This window comes from Nicotiana tomentosiformis, chromosome 2 (assembly GCF_000390325.3).
Source record: "Nicotiana tomentosiformis chromosome 2, ASM39032v3, whole genome shotgun sequence".
NCBI lineage: Eukaryota > Viridiplantae > Streptophyta > Magnoliopsida > Solanales > Solanaceae > Nicotiana > Nicotiana tomentosiformis.
Genome location: NC_090813.1, coordinates 151763558 through 151788030, shown reverse-complemented (window position 1 = coordinate 151788030; position 24473 = coordinate 151763558). Strand labels below are relative to the sequence as shown.

The following is a 24473-nucleotide window of genomic DNA, read 5'->3' as shown; positions in this document are numbered from 1 at the left end:
TGACGGTGACTAGGAAGACTACGGCTAGCCAGAGGAGAGATACAGCAGTAGGTGAGGGGACCAGCAGGGTACCCCCAGTAGATGGGGCCCAGTCTGAGGCTCAAGGTGAGACCCCTACTCAGCCATTACCGGCTCCTCCACCAACTACGGAGATTCCTAGGGAAACCGCACATCCAGTTCCCCCTCCACTTCCATCAGATCAGGACTAAAAACCTCAATTTTATAGCTTCTGCGCAGAAATTCCGCATATGCGGTCACACTATCGCATCTGCGACCCCCGCTTCCGCGGTAAAATGCTTCGCTTCTGCGAAATTAGCTAGACCCAACTCACCTCGCACCTGCGGTAGAAAAATTCCGCTTCTGCGAAATCCTTCGCACCTGCGCTCCAAATCGTCGCTTCTGCGCACACGCAGGTGCGCCTCTTCCACCGCATCTGCGATGATCTCCATCCAAGCCTGTTTGCGCTCCTGCGACCAATTGTCCGCATTTGCGGACTCGCATCTACGTCAATTCTTCCGCAGATGTGGAAGCACCAGAACCAGCATACCTTCAGCAATGCAACATGAAACGAAAATGGTCTGAACCTCGTCCGAAACTCACCCGGGCCACTCGGACCTACTCGTGGCCTCAAATCACACATAACAATATCGAAACGACGAATCGCACCTCAAATCAAACTTAAATGGACATTCAACTTCCAAAACTCGCGCCGAAACATATCAAATCAACTCGGAATGAACTCAAATTTTGCATATAAGTCCCAAATGACATAACGAAGCTATTCCAATTTCCGAAACCACAATCCGAACCCGATTTCATCAAAGTCAACTCCCGATCAAACTTATGAATTTTGCAAATCTTCAAATTTTTAACTTTCGTCAATTAGTGCCGAATCCTTCTAGAACTATCCAAATGCAAATCTGGGCATACGCTCAAGTCCAGAATCATCATCCGGACCTAACGGAGCCCTCAAAACTTCGTTCCGGGGTCAAATTCACAAAACTCAAACTTGATCAACTCTTCCAACTTAAAGCTTCAATGATGAAATTCATTCTTCCAAATCAAACTCCGAATCACCTGAAAACCAAAACCGACGATACACACCAGTCATAATACATCATACGAAGCTACTCATGCCCCCAAACTACCGAGCGAAGTGTAAATGCTCAAAACGACCGGTCGGGTCATTACAAATATAGCTTATATATATTATTAGCAGACGCTAATAACATTGTGAAGATTAAAAATGCAAAAATCACTGAAAAGATAAATAACTAATTCGGTACACGAAACTGTCATTGTATAGAGAGAAATCGTAGCCAAAGCATCGTGAAGTAAAGCTTTATTTTAGTTTAGGATAGAGGGAGGGAGTTGGGGAGAGAGGAGGAGAAAGGGTATGATGAGTATCCTTCCTCTTTTTTTCTTTTTAACTTTTTCACATAGTTTCCACATGTTTCTTATGGATAAATGACCCCAAACAATTTTCAGAGAGAGAGGATGAGTCCATAACTTACTATAATTATATAAGGTTGCTTCATCCGTTCATTCATTTAGTGGGTGATATGTATTAAATAGCCATGGCAGGACATTAGTTAACAAATGACCCAAATGTGTTTCCGGAGGATGAGAGTCATTCTTTCTTCTTCACGCAATATACAAGTAAATTGCATCGCTTTTCTTCACGTAAAAATGCACATTTCATACACGAACTAAAAATAACAGCTTTGCTTAAACCTACTCGATTAAGCTCGAAAGTTCAGTTAAAGAATTTTAATGTAAATCAGTTAGCAAAAAGCGATGAAGACTGCTAAAAAGAAGGGACGACCAAAATGGGTCCCTTTTGCACATGCAATCTATATGCAAATGTTGATTCTTCCATCTAATATACATACAGAATAAAACATTGTATCTTTTCAAAGACATTTATATCAAATGCATCAATGCCAATATACCATGAACTTTCTCTCATACAAATGTAGCATTAGAACACAAAAACATGCTCACTTTCCACAATTGAACCCATGACAAACTGAGAGAACTATGATGAGGATCAAAGCAATCAGAATACCCAATACTATGAGTTTGACCTTCATGTTTTGCAGCCACATTTTTCTTCTGATTTGTGTCCCCGTATTCCGGAAATCCTGTGCCTGTTTCCAAAACAATCAAGTTCCTAAATTAGTAACTGTAGTGACTATACAGATAACCCAACCTTAGTTTTAAGGGAAAAGACTTGATGAAGAAACAGTCATGCTCCACTCCTGTGCCTCTGGCTCAGAAACTAGAAGTCAGATATTGGTACTAGTTGTAGCCACTTGCAACCAAATCAGAGTAGCTTTAGCTAAGAAATAACCTCAACTACAAAACAACTAACAGCATTTAACAAAGTTTCAAGTTGGTTCCATGACAAGGAAACTGTTTCATTTGACTATTTGAATCTAATTTTTCGTAGTGCTGCCTGAAAACTTTGCAAAAGTACACTGGCATATCCAAAAATTGTAATGTTAAACCCAAGTCAGATCCCAAAGAAGAAAAAGAAAATGATAACATAGAAACAAATGCCAATACATCAATAGCAAAGAACAAAAAGATAAAACATTAAAATAATGAGATTGGGAAACCTGATGGTGAAGGTTCTCTGTCTTATCGACAAGCAGCTCTATCTTTTCTCCACGATCAAGAACCTATATTTTTTTCAATTATTACGTAGAGAATCAGCTGTTGTGAACATCCTTGAATAGTGAGAAAATCGTACCACATAGAAGGAACATTGAGAACAGAGGGAATAGACTCATGAATAAACTTGAACAGAGAGAATGAAATACATAAAAAAGAAGATCAAGATTGAGAAGAGAAAGAATAGTAGTTGAGATCGGTCATTCTTAACATGGTATTATTTATTGTATCGTGAATTATATTCTTCCACCTGCAGAGTTCCTCTTATCCGTTTGACCTAACCTACGTAGAGTAATATCATTATGTGACGGCAAATATATATTCCAATAGAACAGTTTTATCAAAAAATTGATTTTCCAGTAGAACAGTTTTATCAAAAGTTGTTTTTCCAATAGACATAAATAACTAAACTTCCCACTACTTTGAAATCTTCCATTTGTTTTTCGGTAGGCAAGTACATTGGACATATCTCTAACTCAAATATAATGAACCTCTCAAACTCATGCTTTCTGACATCCTGGTAATCAATTAGAATAATGTATCTGATTTCCAGGGAGTAAAAACTATTCCTCCATCCCACTTAACTTGATCCAATCTTGCTATATAAAAAATGATTGTCGGTTATTAAATCGGGTTGGAAAGAGATATACGGAAGATAATGGAGATGTGTGAGGAAATAGTAACCAGTTGAAAACATCAAGGAAAGATAGTAGAATAAAAGTTTAATTGTCATAAATATGCAACTTTAGAAATGATATAGATTGCATGTGGGTATAATTTTTCTGGGAGGGACAAAAAAGGGAGCAAAATAAATATTTATCTGAGGGGAGGGGGAGGGGATTATAAAAGATATCCTGTTTAAAATGCAAACTGGCCACAAATGGTTGAACTCCTGAATGATCATTAGGTTATAAATTGCAACTGGACTACATCTTATGAACATTAACCATCAACCATCAACTTGTTGGGCTAAACCGCTCCAAAGACACTCTTAACACGGATTGATGCTATCCGATTTGATCCAAGTTCACCAAGTTTTTCACAATAGGCCTCACATCATTAAGAGTATCCCAATACATTCAACGTAACTTCTTCTTTTTTTTCCTTATCGACTTCTAATGTGAAATTTTATTGGTACACCTAACAATTCACCCTGGAACCAAGTACTATATGGTCCATCACCAACATTCATGGGATTACCTAAACATTCATTGCATGCTACACACAGCATCACAGTATATTTATCGCCACCAAGGCCAACATGCTTCTCCTTGTGTGTCTCCAGACTATGGATAATGGCAACTAGTCCATAGACGGACACAACAAGTAACTGGCTCTTTCTACGCAATCACTTTGTTGGACTTGTTTCTTTACTCTTCAAGGGCAACAGCATAGGAGAATTCTACCCTTTGTCATCTCCATGTCCAACCGAATCTTCGGCTTTGATACTTGTCTACTAAGAAGAGAAAACACTAAAACAATACTAAGAAAAGGGCACAATAGAATAAACACTCAATCAAAGTCTTCCCAATCTATTTGAACCAAGAGGAACAAGCAAAACTATAGGTCACGGGTTTGAGCCGTGAAAGCAGCCACTAATGCTTGTATTAGGGTAAGTTTGTCTACATCACACCCATTAGGGTGCGGCCCTTTCCTGCGTGAGATGCTTTGTGCACCAGGCTGCCCTTAGGAACAAGCAAAACTCAAACATGTGAACAGCAAGTATAATGAACAACAAAATGAATATAGAAAAGGTACAACAACCTATCGCACGAGAACCAATCGCACGGGACACCAAAAAATATGTGATAAAACTTATAACATCGAAAAGTACAAACCAACAAATCTCATGTCCATGAAAAGTTCCACTATATCAATAGAGACTTACAAAATACTCCAAGATGGTCGACATCATACTCCAAGATGGTCAACATCAGTGCCAAACAAAAAGAAATAATAGCAATAACAAAACGGACCTCCAAACACAATCGACTGCTCAAAATTAGCAAATACGCTCAAGTGAAGAATGGGAAAAAATCAACAACTGGATCTAAGATACTCCCAGCGAATATGTCAGCTTGATCCAACAGTGAATGAATCGAGAAACGCAATTACAAGCAAGTTGATTGCATGAAAATTCTGCAGCAAGAGAAGAAACTATTTTTCTACACTCTTTACTTGATCCAACGGTGAATGAATCGAGAAACGCAATTACAACCAAGCAGGGTTGTGAAAAGCGGTCGCTTCCTCGCTTAAAGCGAGAAGCGAAGTGAGGCGACCCTATGACCGCTTCTGCTATATGAAGCGACTCAGGTAGGTAAAAGCGTGCGTTTCCCACTAAAAAGCGAGAAGCGCTGCAGCAAAGCGAGGCGACCGAAGCAAGCGCTCCTCTGTTTTAAACATACGACCAGTAGCAACAGGTATGTGATTTCTTCTTCTTCTTCTTCTTTTTCTTTCACTGTTTCAGCGTCCAAATAGCATTGAGATGCTGGCGAATTTTTTTTTCCCCTTCGGTTCTTTCTCAGTCTTCTCCTCTTCGTTGAAATGCTGCCCAGTTCTTCTTTCACTATTTTTATGCTGCCTAGTTTTTAACAGAATGGTATATTTTAATATTCAAATGGTATATTTATTTATTTTTTATTTTTTTTAAATTCCGCTTCACTTAAAAAAGGCGAGCGTTTCGCTTCTCGCTTTAAGCGAAATGGGGGTTGTCGCTTTTCCTCGCTTCACGCTCTTCACAACACTACAACCAAGTTGATTGCATGAAAATTCTGCCGCAAGAGAAGAAACTATTTGACTGCGCTCTTCTCTCAAAACGGCTGATCTTTTCAAATATCTCTCAAGAACAGACCTAAAGTTAGGCCTACGATTTAAAACACTAATGGGCCATAGATCCAAAACAATCTTTTAGACACATAGGAAGGGTAAAACTCAACAATTTTTCCCTCTCGAATATGTGGACGAACCGCCATTTTAATGATCGAATCACATGCTTCAAGCTTAACTTTTGGCAGAGGCATAGTCAACATGTCAAATTTTCATCTGTCATCTGTGTGAATCTTCTAATATTCAAGCAATTTTAAATCCACCACATCTGTAATCCAATGGTATCTCACATTAATATGTTTAGGCCTACAATGAAGTGTAAAGTTCTTGTCAAAATTAATTGCACCTTGAATAAATTTACTTCGACTATCACAATATAGCTTCCCCTTAGGCAAATCTTAGCTTCCCGAAAAAATCTCTTCATCAATAGTAATTCTTTGCAAGCCTCAACAACAGCAATAAGCTCTGTTTTTATAACATATATATGGCAATACATTTCTACAACCTTCTTCTAATACCAATTTGCTCGGCCAAATCAACCTAAAGATACTCTTGACATAATGAATTTTGAACTTTTTCTTTCCATGTTAATAAAAATATTGTTTTGGACAAAGACATCTTCTTTATGACCTACGTATGTTTTAAATCACTTTTAAAAGACCTAATTTTAGGTTTGATCTTAAGAGAGATATTTGAAAAGAAGAGCAATCGTTCTTTAGGTAAAAGAGTGGAGAAAGATAGTTTTCTCTTTGCTGCAAAATATTTGCACGACCAGTTCGAAACTGATTTCCAGCTTCATTTTACCATTGAATCGAGCTGAAATTTTTACTAACAACATGTACTTTGATTTGAATGGTGGAGATGGCGTTTTCGATGTCTGTAGTTGCAGATTTTGAGCTGCCAAACAATAGCTCAATTTTAGGTATTTTTTCTCGTTCCTGACTTGTTTTGCTATTGTTTCTCCTTGTTTGACACTGATGACTTATATTCTCCTGCCCTATCTAGTAAGAGCCTCTAAAGCTATGTTTGGCGTAATCAATATAATAGTTGGGCTCGGCTTTACTGAAGAAGAAGGGTGGTATTGTATGACCATTTTGGAGGACTTATATAACTCCTTTCTAATGTGGTAGAGTTTTTAATGGGCTAGAAGTCCTGTTGGTTTTTATTCTTCGCTTGAAGAGGTTTCCACATAAATTTTTTTCTCCTATTGATTGGTTATTTTGCCTTTTCCAAATTAATTGGTTGGTTATTTTGCCTTTCCAAATTTATTGATTGGTTATTTTGCCTATTCAAAATTTATTTCGTAGTTAATTATACTTGCTGCTCGTATCAGTTTTGAATTTGATTCATCCTCTTGAATCTTGATTCAAATAGATTAATAAAATTTTGACTGTGTTTATTCGCGGCGACCTTGTCCTGCATTGTTTTGGTGTTCTCTAACAGTTGTCTCCTGAATTCCAAAAAGAGTACTTGGGTTCTGCCAATAACTAAGAAGTGAAGCATTCCCGCCAAATTGGTATCAAAACTGATGGTTCGACGAGACAAGAATAGAGATGGAAGATAGTAGCTCTCATGTTACTTCCTATTTAGAGCTAAGACACAAGCCTACTTGAGTCACTGCATGGAACTGGTCGATTTGCTGCTCTTGCCCATCTGCGGACCAGATTACTATCTTCGTCGATAGTTTTGAAAAATACAAGGAGAAGCATGTAAAATTTGATGGCCATAATTATACCTGGTTGGTAATTAGACAGGAGTACTTAGTTAAAAAGTGAGATTTTTGGTGTACGACCAAAGTCCTACGTTAGAAATTGATCATTTCTCGGCTAAGCAATAAACACATCTCTTTAGTTTTCACTCCTAAAAGCAAGTTCTTCTTAGCCAGACATCCCTTCTCGCTCATGTAACTTAACCTTCTATGTCATAATTCTCACGATGCATCACTCTCCAGAACATTCACCAAGCCACTACAAAAAGAACCCTACATCATGTAGGGATTTGACGATTTGTTACCTTAGATCAGAACTAGTAAACCTTTGTTGAATTTTTACTACCACCACATAAAATATTACAACCATCAACGTCAAGCTTTCCTGTCTTGAGCAAGGTTGACATTTTTAAGAACCAGCCTTGAACTATTATTAGTCTCAAAGCAAAATTTGTCGTGCCAATTGCCTTAATTACACCAACATTACCTATTGTCAATACTTCAAAATCACTTGGTGCATAAAGTGAGAAGAATTTCTTCCTCGTCGTGACATGGTACGAAGAACCAGCATCTGCCACCCGATTGGCTTACACCAAACTACATAAATACTCCCTCCGCTTCTAAATGTTTATCTTAATTTGAATTGGCACAAAGTTTAATAAAAGGAGGAAGATTTCTGAAACTCGTGGTCTTAAATATGCCATAACATTTGCGTGGTTATAAAATTTTTGAAACTTATGGTCTTAAACAAGCCATAGCATTTGTGTGGCTATAAAAACTTTCCATTAACGAAATATAGGAATGCGTCAATCTTTTTGAAATGAACTAATAGAAAATAGTTCCAACCTTTTTGGAACAGAGGGAATAATATTTTCATCATACGCAAAACTAAGATCAGCTTTAACAACAGTAGATATACGATTCATCGCCGCCATCTTTCTATTCTTGTTTCATCTTATCTTTTAGCTTTAAACAGAACTCCTTGATATGCTTTGCCTTTTCTTTTTTCTGATTATATGTAAGATTCTTGTACTCGGACCTCCACATGCTTCTACTTTTATCATTTTGACTTTTGAATTTGCTTCTTCCTCGGTATTCAATAACCAAATGTCTGATTGTTAAAGTAATGAAGATGAGGCCGGAGATTTCTCCTCAATTCCTTTTTTAATGACAGTGGCGTTCCGGGCATTTACGCGCACTTCGACAATTCACACCTGGTACCTTCCACCAACCTAGGTACCAAGTAACTCTCACTACCAAGGCTTAAAAAGATGGGAGAAAATCGCCTAGTGTTTTTTGTCTTTGCTAGGATTTAAACCCTCGTCCGCATGGTTTACAACCATTTGCTTAACCACTAGTTCGCACTTTTGGATGCACTTTCTCCTCAGTTCCTTATCTAAATGGTCACCACACCACTGGGCGCTGAATTGGCCAAAGAAACAAGGAAATTTTTTCAAGAATCTAGTAAAGTATTAAGAAGACAAAGTCTCTTATCTCATCATCAAACTTAAACACATTCCATACAATTGATCAAGAGTATCCTACACCTTATATGTAATTCTTTTGTCAACTTCCAACGAGACTTTATTTGGACACCCAACACAAATAATAGATAAATGATGTTAAGAGGCACCATTAATTGTCACAAGACTTCCTCGTCTCTCTCAAAACCAAGGAGATTTACAAACTGGCCAAGAGAAACTATTTCCAAGTGCAATCCAACGTAACTCATCATACCCCATATATTGAGTTGTTAGAGCTATTCAAACAGATGAAAGGGAAGATGTCGAACCTTATCTTTAATATCTTTTCCTCTATTATTATTTTTTTCTATTCCCCTCTCTGTTAATTTGGGGGAAAAAGGTCTTCCCTATAACCTGTCTCCCCATTTTTTGCAGGCCAGGCAAATATAAAAAATGAAATACTGTACATAAAAGCTTCAGGAGAGCTAAAAGGTCCACCTCTGGTTCACCATACAGCTCAAAAGCTAGTATTCTCAGGCTGATCCAGTTAAAACTAAAAATTAGGTTTCTTACTCCATCATAGAAGTATACACCTAAAAGGAACCTCAGCAAATACAATGTCCCATTGATTGCATGGATGATTTTTTTGTATTAGTAGGAATAACAAAACAAAAAGAACTGGCAGTCAATGTCAGACTTCTATTTCAGTAAATATGTCAGCTAGGCATTAGAAGACACCCGTACCTTCTCAATGTTTTCCATCATAACACCCTTAACTTCCGAAACCTGGGCTTTCACCTTGGCTAGTTTACTTATCTCCTCAGGATGGTCAGCGCAATAGTGCATATGCTCCTTTAATTTAGGTCTGCAAAAACAAACAAAAAAAAAGAAATATCATACCTAACTGAAACTGTCACTATATATCACTAAAGTAAATATTTAAATTCAAAATACCCGAATTCCTTGTTAAGGCTATTAGGAGTAGCAGTTGCAGCCTTCCCACCACCATATTTTGACACAAAGTCATCCTTAACACGCTCCAGAAAGGCAATTGGAACTTGTCTTCCAACAGACTCTTCAGCAACCACACAGTATGCTGTAAGATGAAACATAAACTTACAGAGGTAAGCACACTAATCAGCTAGCTGCTGACATAGGGTATGCTTTAAAAGTGAAAAAGAAAAGCAGAATAATAAGCAACTCTAAAGAATAATACTCAGATTCTTCTTGCAATATATGTTCCAACTTTCAAACGGGAAATAGCAAGATGCAGTAGCTCTTAAAATTGAAATTACATAAACCACGTTCAATCAGCAGAACATTAAAAGGTGAAAGTCATGCTTCTCTTGCAACTTATTTATTCACAAAAAGAAAAAGAGAAAAGGTGAGAAGTCATTTTGATGCATCTCGAAACCTTCTCTCAAATGCACACTTAATTCTTTTACTTTGAAAGTCCTTTTTTCATTTGCTAAGAAGTAAACAAATCTTCATTAGTTCCACATCACCGCCTAAAAGAAGCTAATTAAGATTGTAAACTTTGTCTGAAAATCAGGAAATACAACCACCTTCTGAATTTCCCTCTGACATCATCTCAGAGTGGTAGGAAATAGTATGTGGATGATAGAAAAAGAAACCAATGATATCACATAGAACTAGATGTATTGGGAGGGTAATGGAAAATTGAAGAAACTTGACAATCACAACTCATCTTTTACTCCATCCAATAACATAAAACAGGATAATTTTGACGGAAACATATTTAAATGGGAGAAAAGGAAACGCGATCCATTTTAATTTTGTTAGTAGTATTAAACCCAGATAAAAGAAAAAGATTGCGGAAAATTGAAAACAAGTACAGAAATAGTCTAACATGATGAATTATCTAAACATTGAAATTGTTGTGAGATGTCTGTGTGCGCACATGCAACATCAGCAGCAAGGTATAGCCTTAAATGAGCAAGGGAGTTCATCATAACACTACATGAATGAGAGTGAGTTAAAGAAAAAGGGTTCTCACACAATGAATGGGTGTAAATTACTTATTCGATGTAATGCTAGGCCGGAAAGGGTTCCCACAATCATTTGGCATGTGGGAGTAAGCAGTAAGGAAGTTTGCCTAAGAGAGACAAATTCAAACAGATAATTAGAACATGAGCTCACTGATCGAAAAATCAATAGAATTACTCGCTCCGTTTCAACTTATGTGAACCTATTTGACTTGCGCGAGTTTAAGAAACAAAGGAAAACTTTCTAAACTTGTGGCCTTAAAATGTCATTACATTAGTGTGGTTATAAGACTTTTAAAACTAGTGGTCTTAACCATGTCATATCATTAGTGTGGCTATAAAAGCTTATCATTAAGAGTAAAATCGAATTTTTAAGTTATATTGTTTCCAAATTTAGTAAGAGGCTATTCTTTTTTGGACGGATTATAAAGAAAATAAGGTCATATAAACTAGAATAGAGGGAGTAACAGATAATTTAAAGAGAGCATGGGTTGATATTGCCCATCTACAAGAGACATAGTGAATAAGGGAAAAACTAGAGATACTGGCAACATGAGATATATATATTGTGGTAATGTGGAGTAGATAAAAGCAAGAACGGGCAAGACATAGTACTAGTAGATCTAGAATAAGGATAAAATTGTTGAAGTAAAGAGGATTGGTGATAGAATTCTCTCATTAAGACTAGTAATGCAAGAAAGAAGACAATCAACACCATTAATGTCTATAGGCTCTATACGTCACAAATAGGATGAGATAAGAAAATTTAAAACTAAAAATTTTGAAAGGTATAGATACTTTGATCCAGAAGGTCCAAAATGAACAACAAATCTTTGTTGGGAGAAATTTCGAAAGACATTTGGGCAGATGTACTGTTGATCTCGATCAAATACATTGGATATGGTTATAGTACCAGGAATGAAGAAAGAAAGATTATTGTAGTCTGTAGAGTTTTCCTTAACATACAATTTCGTTTTAGCTAACACCTACTCTGGAAAAGGGAATCACACTTGATCCAATTTTTAGCACAAAGACTGACTGGGCAACAGATAAGGAACGGAAGGTCATGACACCGAGAAGATTTAACCTTCCAACATAGGCTAGTGGTCCTCAATGAATGAAAGAGTTGAGCCAAAAAGAGAATGGTTAAACCAACAATTCAGTGGTTTAAACTAAAAGGTAAAAACCATAAATAGCATATAGTTATCAGAGAATAGGACTTAGAAGCTATCAAGCTAATGCAGAAAAAACTTTTTGGAAGGAAATAATAAGTTGCATTAACAAAGTAGTACTTGAAGTTTTAGGTGTGTCTAAAAGCTTAGGACATCAACTATAGGAACCGTGGAGGCGAGATAAGGAGGCTTCATGGTGGTGGTATAAGAGGGTGCTACTAGAGAAAAAAGAGAACGACATAGAAAGTTGCCAAAAGCCTTTAAACAGCATAAGAAAATAAAGAGCTAAGCAGGCCATAAACAAGGGCCAAGTGAAGCCTTGAACGGCGTGTATCAAAAGTTAGGCATGTAGACAGAGGAGAAAGACCGGTACATATGCTTGAGAGAGAAGAGAGGTAATACCTAAATCAAGTTAAGAATAATAGAAATGATTCCCAGAAAGTTTTGAAAGAAGAGAGTAGATCAAACATAGATGGATACTTTACAATTAACTGCTCATCAAAATAACGAAGATAACTTTAGAGATCTACAAACATTCATAACATGCTACAATCATAGAATTAAGTTTAACAAAGTAAAGGATGCCACGAAAAACATAAGAATTAGAAAAGCTTGTGGTAACGTTGGATTCCTACAGAGGTTTGGAAATGCCTTGGTTAGGTTGGTATGGCTAAGCAAGCTACTGAATGTTATACTAAGGAGTGGAGATGCCAAATGAGTGAAGAGTACATTGCTTCAACTTATAAGAGCAATGCAGATATTCAATGTTATGCGAAATTGAGAACTATTGCAGTATTAAATTTATGAGCCATGTGATAAAACTTTGAGAAAGAGTGATAGAACATAAAGTTAGCGACATTAAATTAAGGGAAGAGAATAGAAGCTATTGTAACGACCCGGCCGGTCGTTTTGAGTATTTCAGCCCCGTTTCCCCCATTTGATGCTTTACATATGTGTATTTGTGGTTACGTAACTTGCCGGGATGGTTGGTTTGGTTACGGAGAGGTTTTGGAGTGAATTGGTACACTTAGTCCCAAGGTTGGAGGCTTAAATTGTAAGAGTTGACCAGAGTTTGACTTTTGTGTAGACGACTCCGGAATGGAGTTTTGATGGTTCCAATAGCTTCGTATGGTGATTTTGGATATCCGGATGTGGATTTGGGGGTCCGTAGGTTGATTTAGTGTTTTTTGGTGAAAGTTGGAAAGTTGAAGGTTTGGAACGTTGATAGATTTGACCGAGAGTTAACTTTGATGATATCGGGTTCGGATTTTGGTTCCGGGAGTTGGAATAGGTCCATTATGTCATTTAGGACTTGCATGCAAAATTTGAGGTCATTCTGAGTTGTTTAGGCTTGTTCGGCATAAGTTTTGAATTTGGAAGTTGGATTAGTTCCTTAGGCTTTAATTGAGGTGCGATTCATGGTTTTGATGTTGTTTGGTGTGATTTGATGCCTCAAATAGATCCGTGTTATGTTTTGGGGATTGGTTGGTGTGATTGAACGGGGTCCCGGGGGCCTTGGTTGTGTTTCAGACGGGTTTCGGACCATTTCTTCATGTTTTGGAACTGCTGATTCTGAGTTATGGTTTCCTTCTTCGCGAAGGGTCTTTTGATGGCAGATGAGTTTGTTCTTCGCGTTCACGAAGAGGTGATCACGTTCGCGAAGCTTGGGAAGGCTGTGGCTTCGCGATCGCGTGTTTGGTGCCGCGTTCGCGTATAAGGGAGGCATGTTGGGGCGTCAGGCATTTTAGCCTTCGAGATCGCGGGAGGAGGACCGCGTTCGTGTAGGCTCAGGACTGTTGTGCATCGCATTCGCGACCGGTGCCTCGCGTTCGCGTAGGCCTAACATCGTTGGTTGTGCTTCGCGATCGCGGAGGGTATGCCTGGGCAGACCATAAGTACTCTATTTTCGAGGGTTTTAGTCATTTTTAACATATTTTGAGTTGTGGAGCTCGGATTTATACGATTTTGGAGGGGATATTTCACCATTTGGATTGGGGTAAGTGTTTTTTACTCGGATTTGTTCATTATTCGTGATTCCAACCTTGATTTTAGCATTTAATTGGTGAATTACAGTGAGGAAATTGGGGATTTTAATAAAAACTTTCCTAAAGTATAAATTGATCACTTGAGGGTCGATTTGAGGTCGGATTTGGATGAAAGAAATATAATTGGACTCGTATCGGAATGGGTGTTCGCAATTTGTGAGTTTAGTCGGGTTCCGGGGTGCGAGCCCGGGGTTGACTTTTTGGGTTAGCTTTTTGATTTTGGTTAAAGATCTTAGCTTTATCATTTGGAATCGTTTTCTATGGCTTTTATTGATGATATTAAGTTATTTTAGCTAGATTCGGACCGTCCGGAGGTTGATTCACACGGGAAGGGCTTATTAGAGGATTGATTTGGCTTGCTTGAAGTAAGTATCTTACCTAAACTTGGTTGAGGCTTTATTTGCCTGAGTTATTTGTGATAGCTACGTGCTATGGGTGGCGCACATGTGTGGGGTTGAGCCCATTTGCGTGCACCAGGTTAATTATTCATGCTCGGAGTAGTGTTTAGGCTATGATATGCCTTGAATTGATTGCTAAGCTTCATGCTATGATGGTTCTTATACTTGTACCCCCGTTGTGAACTAATTGTACCATGTTTGAGGTCGCATAGAGGTTAATCTCCTGAATGAACCTGATAATTGCTACTTTTGTGATGTATTACTTGATTTGAGCTATGATCGCACACTTTGCACATGCATACACTTTAGCATGTCACTTATACCAGTCCAGGAGTATGAAATTGGTGTTCATTGATCATGTACATGTATTCCTGTATACCTGCCTTCTTTGTGATATGGCTTGGACTAGTAGCACGTGACCACGCTATGCGGATTGTGTTATTGAGCATGTGACCACTCCGAGCGGATTGTGTTATTGAGCTTGTGACCACGCCGGGCGGGTTGTGATATTGAGCTTGTGACCACGCCGGGCGGATCCGTGATATTGATCATGTGACCACGCCGGGCGGATTGTGATAATGAGCCTATGGCCACGACTGGCGATTATGATTATTGCACGTGACTACGCGTGCAGCGTGTGGAAATGGATCCATCCCCCTAGGGTCACCCTCACATGTGCCTTCTTGATGGTGTACACGCGATTTGAGGAAAACTGATCCAGGTGTTGGGCCGAGCCATCAGTAGCTGAGACTTGTTGCGGAATTAGCTTTGGAGATACAAGGTAGAACTGCATCTCGACCACAGTCTTGGCGTCTTTTTTCATTTGGTATTGTTGTCTTTTATTCAGACAGTATTGTTATTGGCATTTCAGACTTGTATTCCCGTTTTAGAGCTCACGATTCTATATTTACCAGTTCTGGGGGATTTATCATATATTGGCGTTGTTATGTTATGTTGAGACTCTAGACTTGTATCATTTTTGTCATTTTTGTTATTATGATTCGTTACTGTTATGTTCGGCTTGCCTAGCAAGTTTTTTAGGCTCCATCACGACCGGTTGTCGTGTGACAACTATATTTTTGCTAAAAGGCTGCGAATATTTAAAGTGAGAAAAAAGAAGGATCTCCACGTGATATTCATTTACCTAAAGAAAGAATATCATAAAGAACCAAAAAGAGCACTTCAAATAAGTGCTTAAGATGAATTCATATCAAATATATAAATGCCATAAAGTATTTGTACAAAGCGGCAGTCACATGTATGAGAATAATGGGAAGAGATACACAGGAGTTTCCAGTGATTGCGGGTTTAGAATCTGCTCATACTTGTGTAGCTTAGTTATGAACAAACTAATTAATAGCATACACGATAGAAATTTGATTATGAATTTTTCAGTCAACAGAAAAATACCCATAGAGAGAAAAGAAAAGAAGCAAGAACGTTATTCCTTTAATCTATCATTTCATCTAACGATCTCAACTCATCACAAAACTTTACAACGACATCGAAAGTAAAATAACGAGTTCATATTAATAAAACTATAAATACAACTTTTAGACAAGAGGAACATGTGGACTGCAAACAATTTACAGACAAAAGCCCACCTCCCAAGCCACTTCTTCTTTAATATTCTAAATAAATATCACCTAAACACGAAATAAACATTTAAGAAAACAATCAAGGAGATTCTATATCTATCACCACATAAACACATAGAGAAACTGGAAGTTAAACTTAAGTTAAACCCAACAATCAAAATGTGTTTATTAATTTAATAATCTCTTGACATCTCCAATCAGAAGATCATAAACACGAATCAACCGCCAAATCTAATAGTATTTTTTTTTAATGACGGTGGTGTCAAGGCTGGCTTGTGCGCCCCTAAAAAGACTATTCTCAAAGGCGGATCCAGTATTTTAAATTTATGGGTTCTAGACCACAACAGTTATTGCTTACTAGGTACTGGATAGATTATTATGCATATTAAGTGAATTTTAATACAGATACAGAGTTTGAACTAATGCTACTAGTTTTGTTGAACCTGTAAGTTTAACTATAGATCTGGCCCTGGCCCGGACTATCCTCAGCAAAACAGATATTTCAGTTTTTAAAAAAAAATGCGACTAGCAAGTACTTTCTTCGGTCCATTTAATTTAAACTAAATTCACAGCAAAAATCAATGGAAACTACTGATATTCTACAATAAAAGAAATGTTTAAGAGACTCACTGAAGCCATTATCGACAAGGTAATTGAAGGTATGGCCATCACAGTTATAAGTGAACTTGTTATTGGAAGCAGGAAGTTTCTGTAAGCACTGAAAGGCTATGGAGTTAAAGTTGCCGCTGAAATCAGTATATTCAGCCAATAATACGTTGCCACGTGCCACAAATGCGTAGATCAGCGCCTTCTGCTGCCCCATTTGGATACTTTTCCGATTAGATTTTCAGCGTCGGTGATCTGAATTTGCTGGGGTTTTTTTATAGTGGATTTGCTTTTTTGTTTCGAAACTACATAAAGTTGAATTCAAAAGGAACAGTGTATATTATAATCTTCTTGTATATGGAGAGAGAGGAAGTACAGTACATTTTAGGGAGAGAAGGTTTGAATCTATTGTGACAAAGGATGACTCTTGTTTGTTTCTCCTTCGCTGAAACTTAATAATAATAATAACAATAATAATAATAATAATAATAACAATAACAATAATAATAATAATAATAATAATAATAATAATAATAATAAAAAGCAATATGATCAAAACGTCAAGTTGATAAAAGAGTATCACATCAAAGTTTAAACTTACTTTATGAATTTGAATTCTTAAAACTTGGATAATAAATATGGAATGGTATAAAACACATTCCGTTTTATTGGGTTAATTAAGATCAGGATATTCCAGAATTACAACTTAGATAATCAATTTTACCTTCTATATTTGATAAGTTATATAAAAAATTTGATATAAAAAATTACTTATTTAAGTTAATACTTTCAACCAAACACGAAATAAATACAATCAACACAACTTTAGTCCTCCTACTACATTTTGTATGATGTTTTATATAACATCCTATTGCGTTAATAATACTATTTTATATAATTTTTACTAACCTTTACTAAATTAATTTAACTGTTAAATTAAATCTTGATTTGAATAAACTTTTAACTTTCTTCCACTACAACTAATATAATACACAAATCAAATTAGCATGTCTAGTCAATTTTTGTTATAAAAAAGAAACTGAGTAAGAAATTTCTTTTGGGGTCAATTATAGAAACTTTATTAATTACCGAGTGTAAGTGTACAAACAACGCAAACTTTTGTGAAAAAACTAACAAAGACATAATTGTCATATAGATCATCTCCTCCTATGAGTTATTTATAACCATTCTCACAAGGAACTCACAAACTCAAATAGTTTCCTATTTTGTCTAACTCTAGTGCATATATTCTCTTCAATTCATGCAGCATATCCATCTTTCCTATAGTTCTTTTCTGGTACATCCGGTTATTTCTTTCTATCCATATGTCATAAATAGCAGGCTTAAGTATCACATTTGAGGTCTTCTACTTCTAGCTCTTCCTTGTATCCATCTCCATTCCTGCTCCCAATTCATGACCGTTCTATTGCATTTCAGCCAGTTCAACACACTCTGCCAAATTCTCTTTGAAAATCTACAGCCAAACAAGATATGATCTTGAGTTTCAGAACAGGCCTTGCATTGTACACATACACCATCAACATTAATGCCCCATCTTAGTAGCATGTCTTGAGTTCTTAGTCTCCAAGTAAAGTCATCCATAGGATGAATACACTTTTAGGACTGGCAGTATTGTGATAAACAAGATTCCTCCGAGGAACATTTGTAACTTCTCCACTTAAAGCCTTGTAAGCTGCTTGGATGTGGAACTTAATTTCCACGTCTGATCAGCTGAGGACTATTAGCTAGTGCTAACCTGTGCTAACCAGTGCTTCCTCATGTTTATTATCTTCCTCACCATCCAAGAAGCTTGCTTTGGAATCTCCATTGTAAGCACATCTTGCTTCTTTATATAGTAGGTATGGATCCAAGTAATCCAAAGTTTTTCCTTCTGTTTACTTAGAGCCCGCAGTAGTTTGCTTATAGCAGCTTGATTCCATATCTTCATATTAATAATATTTAATCCTCCTGTTCCTTTTGGTAAATAGACCTTGTCTCAAGCCACCAAAGCCCTTCTAGTCACGGTAGCCTCTCATGTCGTCTATAGGTAACTTCTATAGATTGCTTCTATTAGTTCGATGACCTTTTGAGGCAGCAAAAGAAAAAAAGTTGAGACCAGTAAGCTTGCATTCTAAATAGTACAGCCCTGATTAACTGCAATTTTCATGCATATGATAGCCCTCTAGCCATCCATGTTGTTATTCTGGCAGTAATCTTGTTCTTGTCCGCCAATGGTTTGAACTGAGCCACTGTAAGCCTTGATTGATAGAGGAATACCTAAATATTTGAAAGGCAACTCCCAGTCTCATACCCTAGCTAACAACTGTAGTATCTCCTCTTTTGTCTCATTATCCACTCCTCCAAAATATACTTGCATCTTGTTGAGGTTAACTTTACGCCTGCTTCTAAGAACAATTCAAACTTCTCATTTGGCAATCTCACTGATCTAGTATCTCCCCTGGCAAATAGGAGAAGATCATCAGCAAACCACATGTGAGTAATTCCTAATTTTTGGCACCTAGGATGAAAATTATATTTCGGCTCATGCTTTAGTGTTCTCAAGCATCTATTCAAGTACTCCATAAGTAGTACAAAAATTCTATGTGTGTTTTACAGCCTTCGAGTGGCTCGCTGTTCACCGGCGTTTTTGGTACCAATACTCCGGTGAGTTAAATCGTTCTATCCTGGGAGGATATACCAGCACCTCGGGTACTTGAGGGGAATAATTTCCTTAAGGACACACTGTGTATTCAGTGGAATCGATTTATTCCTATACTGTTTTTCCAGAATTTATTTCGTTAAACAACTGTTACTAACTTTCTATTTTGTTTATATATTTCAGAAAGTTTAATGATTTAATTGTTTATTACAGCAATACAGATTTATAACAATCTTAAGAAAATTACTTTATTATATTCTGTATTATGTTTGTGGAGATTAAAACCTGTGTGATTTTCTACTCCTTCTGAATTTTACTATTCTGATTTGAAGATATAAAAACTTCATCAGAGTATTGAAATTCAGAAAACGATTTGAAAAACATAAAAACTTCATCGTTTTCTGTGAAACAGTATATAAAAATTTCGTTTTTATTTATTATACGTACTGTTTGTTGTTAATAACAGTATTGTTTACTGTTCTGATTTTGCCATTAATTGAACTCTTCTGTTGTTTACAGTGAGAAATGGCAATTGATAACGAAAATTCTTCTATGACTGTTGCGGCAACGACGATAGCCTCGTCAAACCGGACTGTTGTTCCACCAGCAGAGAAATCGGGGAATTTTTTTGGAGCCAACTTCAAAGGATGGCAGCAAAGGGTGTTCTTCTGGCTTACCACACTTGGTATGCAGAAATTCACTAGTAAAGAACTTTCAGTGCCTGCTGTGGACATGCCGGACAACGAGAAATTCATGATTGTTGAGGCGTGGAAGCAGGCAGATTTTCTTTACAAAGGCTATATCTTAAGCGCTTTAGAGGATGACTTGTACAATGTGTACAGTGCGATGAATATTTCGAAAGAATTATGGGACACACTTGAGAAGAAGTACAAGACTGAAGATGCATGCTTGAAGAAGTCCGTGGTTGTCAAGTTTCTAGACTATAAATAATAGACAGCAAAACTGTTGGAACCCAAGTTCAGGAGCTTCAACTTATTTTTCATGACCTTATTGCTGAAGGTATGGTCGTGAATGAAGCATTTCAAGTGGCTGCAATGATTGAAAAATTGCCTCCTTCGTGCAGAGATTTCAAGAACTATCTTAAGCACAAGCGCAAAGAAATGAAGTTGGAAGATCGTTGTGATTCGTCTCAAGATTGAGGAAGACAACAAAACAGCCGAGAAGAAGTCTCGTGGAAATTTAACGATCATGGGAGCTAATATCGTTGAGGAGACTGCTCCAAAAAGTAAGAAGAGAAAGAGGTCTTCTGGACAGACTAAGGAGCCGAACAAAAAGAAATTCAAGGGCAGCTGCTATAATTATGGAAAAACCGGTCACAAAGCCCCTGATTGTCGTCTCCCGAAAAAGGATAAGAAGAAGAGACATGCCAACATAGTGGAGAAGAATGATGACATTGATGATCTGTGTGCAATGCTTTCGGAATGCAACCTAGCTGGAAATTCGAAGGAGTGGTGGATTAACTCTGGAGCCACTCGACATGTTTATGCTGTCAAGAAAGCATTTGCAACTTACTCTACTGCTGGTCCAGAAGAAGAGCTTTCCATGGGAAATACTGCAACAGCCAAGATTGAAGGTTATGGGAAGATATTCCTGAAGATGACTTCCGGCAAGGTGTTAACGCTCAACAACGTTCTTCATGTTCCTACTATTAGGAAGAATTTAGTTTCTACTTCTTTACTTGTTAAGAATGGATTCAAATGTGTATTTGTTTCTGATAAAGTTGTTGTAAGAAAGACTGAAATGTATGTTGGAAAGGGCTACCTCATAGAGGGCCTCTTCAAACTAAATGTAATGATTATTGACAGTATGAATAAAATTTCAGCTTCTTCTTATTTATTGGAGTCAAATAATTTATGGCATATTCGTTTAGGACATGTCAATTATAAAACCTTGCGGAAGTTAATTAATTTAGAAGTATTGCCTAAATTCGAGTGTAATAAATTAAAATGTCAAATATGTGTTGAGTCTAAGTTTGTAAAACATCCTTATAAGTTTATTGAAAGGAATTCAAATCCTTTAGACTTAATTCATACTGACATTTGTGATATGAAGTCGACACCATCTCGAGGTGGGAAAAAGTATTTTATAACTTTTATTGACGATTGCACTCGATATTGTTATGTTTATTTGCTTAATAGTAAGGATGAAACAATTGAAGCATTTAAGCAATACAAGAATGAAGTGGAGAATCAATTGAATAAAAAGATCAAAATGATTAGAAGTGATAGGGGTGGAGAATATGAATCTCCGTTTGCAGAAGTATGTTCGGAATATGGAATTATCCATCAAACTACTGGACCTTACACATCTCAATCCAATGAAATTGCGGAAAGAAAAAATCGGACATTAAAGGAAATAATGAATTCTTAATTAATAAGTTCCGGATTACCGCCGAGTGTGTGGGGGGAAGCTATCCTTACAGCTAACCGACTACTCAACAGAGTACCCCACAGCAAAATGCAATTTATTCCATATGAAAAATGAAAAGGAAGAAAACCCAACTTGAAATATTTCAAAGTGTGGGGGTGTCTAGCAAAGGTATAAGTTCCTTTACCTAAAAGGGTTAAAATCGGACCAAAAACTGTAGATTGCGTTTTCATTGGATATGCTACAAACAGTAAAGCATGTCGATTTTTGGTTCATAAATTCGATAATCCTGAAATTCACGTTAATACGGTAATGGAATCAGATAATGCTGGATTCTTTGAAAGCATCTATCCGTATAAAACTGAATGTGAGTCGTTAAGTAAAAGACCTAAATGACCTCGGGAAGAACTAAAGGAAAATACTCCAAGTATAGAAGATCCAAGGCATAGCAAACGTCAAAGAACATCTACTTCCTTTGGACTAGATTTTGTGACATTCTTGCTTGAAAATGAGCCTCAAACTTTTAAAGCAGCTATGTCATCTTCTGATTCAGCGTTTTGGAAAGAGGCAGTCAATAGTGAGATTCAATCAATTTTGGATAACCATACATGGGAATTGGTAGATCTTCCTCCGGGAAATAAGCCTTTAGGTTCGAAATGGATCTTTAAACGGAAAGTGAAAGTTGATGGCACTATTGACAAATATAAGGCAAGACTTGTTGTTAAAGGTTATAGACAAAAGGAAAGCCTTGATTACTTTGACACTTACTCACCAGTAACGAGGATAACATCTATTAAGGTATTAGTGGCACTAGCGGCCGTGTATGGTCTTGAAATCCATCAAATGGATGTTAAAACAACTTTCTTAAATGGAGAATTGGAGGAAGAGATTTACATATAACAAGCTGAGGGTTTTGTGGTTACTGGTAAAGAAAAGAAAGTGTGCAAACTTGTTAAGTCGCTTTATGGACTTAAACAAGCACCCAAACAATGGCATGCAAAATTTTACCAAATAATATTGGCAAGTAGGTTTAAAATCAACGAGTGCGACAAATGTGTTTACATTAAAAACACTCCAGGTCATGAAGTCATTGTTTGTTTATATGTTGATGACATGTTGATAATGAGCAAAAACATGGCAGATATAAATGCTAATAAGCGCATGTTGGCTAGCAAATTCGATATGAAAGACTTAGGAGTTGCTGATGTGATCTTAGGAATCAGAATTCACAAGACTCCACAAGGTCTAGCATTATCACAGTCTCACTACATTGAAAAGGTACTTGACAAGTTCAAGTATTTGGATTTCAAAATTGCCAAGACTCCACGTGAGTTATGCACTTCAAAAGAATGAAGGTGAAAGTGACTCACAACTGGACTATGCAAGAGTATTAGATAGTTTGATGTATATCATGGATTGTACGCGACCAGATATAGCATGTGCTATTAGTAAACTGAGTCGATTTACAAGTAATCCCAATCACATACATTGGATGGCAATGAAACGAGTTTTGGGGTATCTCAAACATACCCAAAATTACGCTTTGCATTATAACAAATATCCCTCCGTGATCGAGGGATATAGTGATGCAAATTGGATCACTGGATCATCTGAAGTTAAATCCACGAGTGGATATGTTTTCACAATTGGGGGTGGAGCAGTGTCTTGGAAATCATCCAAACAAACGTGCATCGCCCGTTCTACAATGGAATCTGAATTCATAGCTTTAGATAAGGGTGGTGAAGAAGCTGAATGGCTCCGGAATTTCTTGGAAGATATTCCATTTTGGCCCAAACTTTTGGCACCTATTTGTATACATTGTGATAGTCAAGCGGCAATAGGCAGGGCAGGGAGCGTTATGTATAACAGAAAATCTCGTCATATACGACAGAGATACAATACCGTTAGACAACTACTCTCTAGTGGTGTTATCACAATTGACTACGTAAAGTCAAGAAATAACATGTCGGATCCACTTACAAAAGGCCTATCTAGAGAGGCAGTTGAAAGATCATCAAAGGGAATAGGGTTAAGGTCTAGGACAAGTCATCATGGCGGTAACTCTACCTAGCAGACTGGAGATCCCACGAGCAGGTTCAAAGAGATCAAACAAAGTAATGAATGACGGTTCAACATTGTCAAATAACTCAACCCATTCTCGTGATGAAGACAATATTCAGAAATCGAGGTAAAGCATTAAGGCTTTTTGATGAGTCAACAAAGCTTAAAGTTTTTTAATGATTTGCTAAGTTTAGAAGGATATGACCAGATAGTGTGTCTATAGGATTACATGTTTAGAAATCACCTATGTGAGTGTGAAGTGTAAACCGCTTCAAGGGGAATGAAAGTAAAGGCCCATTCTCTAAGCACTCATGAAACCAGGCGGTGTTCATGGCTGAAACGAACACAACTGTGAGAACCATAGATGGTTAAGGATTGATTGTGTGACTTATGTTATCTAGGTATACAACAAAGCTCGACGGTTCAAAGATATCAAATCTACCGATTGACCGAGTATATCTGATATAAGTTCACTACGGAAAATTCAAAGGGAAACCTACTTATCCAGATGCAATTAATTCTTGCATGTAAAATACACACGCGTCTGTGCATTCCTTTATTTTATAGCCATTCTCCATTCATGTGGGGGATTGTTGGGATTTTAAGCTTGTGTAGCTTAAAGAGGGTGAATGAGAAATGGAAGGAAAATGAAATATTTGAGTTTCCCTCATTGGCAAAGGGACATTGTCCCATATTGGAGGAAGAAAAGGCTTTTGATGGGTATATATATAATTGCTCTTCTTCTAGCTCTTAAAGAGTTAAGAAGAAGGCAAGCCTCGCACCGTCGTCGTCGTCGCTCGCTCGGCTCGGCTTCGACTTTGGCTTCGGATTTGGATTTGGATTTGGTCAAAGATCGATTGATTGATT

At 37.2% G+C, this 24473-nt stretch overlaps 1 protein-coding gene and 1 long non-coding RNA gene across 2 annotated transcripts; both read right to left on the bottom strand.

The window, feature by feature from the left end:
• Positions 1–1805: 1805 nt before the first annotated feature.
• LOC104111039 (vesicle-associated membrane protein 721-like) lies at positions 1806–16931 on the bottom strand. Its single transcript, XM_009620641.4, has 5 exons — positions 16523–16931; positions 9628–9769; positions 9418–9538; positions 2622–2684; positions 1806–2150 (listed from the first exon to the last, which is right to left on the bottom strand). The coding sequence occupies exons 1-5, from the start codon at positions 16713–16715 to the stop codon at positions 2001–2003; spliced, it is 669 nt and encodes a 222-aa protein (XP_009618936.1). The 5' UTR covers positions 16716–16931; the 3' UTR covers positions 1806–2000.
• LOC138906736 (uncharacterized) lies at positions 4771–5569 on the bottom strand. The gene is made up of 2 exons (XR_011414343.1): positions 5494–5569; positions 4771–4853 (listed from the first exon to the last, which is right to left on the bottom strand). It is a non-coding gene; the product is annotated as an uncharacterized lncRNA (long non-coding RNA).
• Positions 16932–24473: the final 7542 nt, after the last annotated feature.

Excerpts from the sequence above, each read along its gene's own strand:
- LOC104111039 (XM_009620641.4), bottom strand. The coding sequence starts at position 16,715 with ATGGGGCAGCAGAAGGCGCTGATCTACGCATTTGTGGCACGTGGCAAC. Across the intron at positions 9,539-9,627 it reads AGCCTTAACAAGGAATTCGG|ACCTAAATTAAAGGAGCATA; the intron begins GTATTTTGAATT and ends TTGTTTTTGCAG. Across the intron at positions 2,685-9,417 it reads TGATGGAAAACATTGAGAAG|GTTCTTGATCGTGGAGAAAA; the intron begins GTACGGGTGTCT and ends AAAAAAATATAG.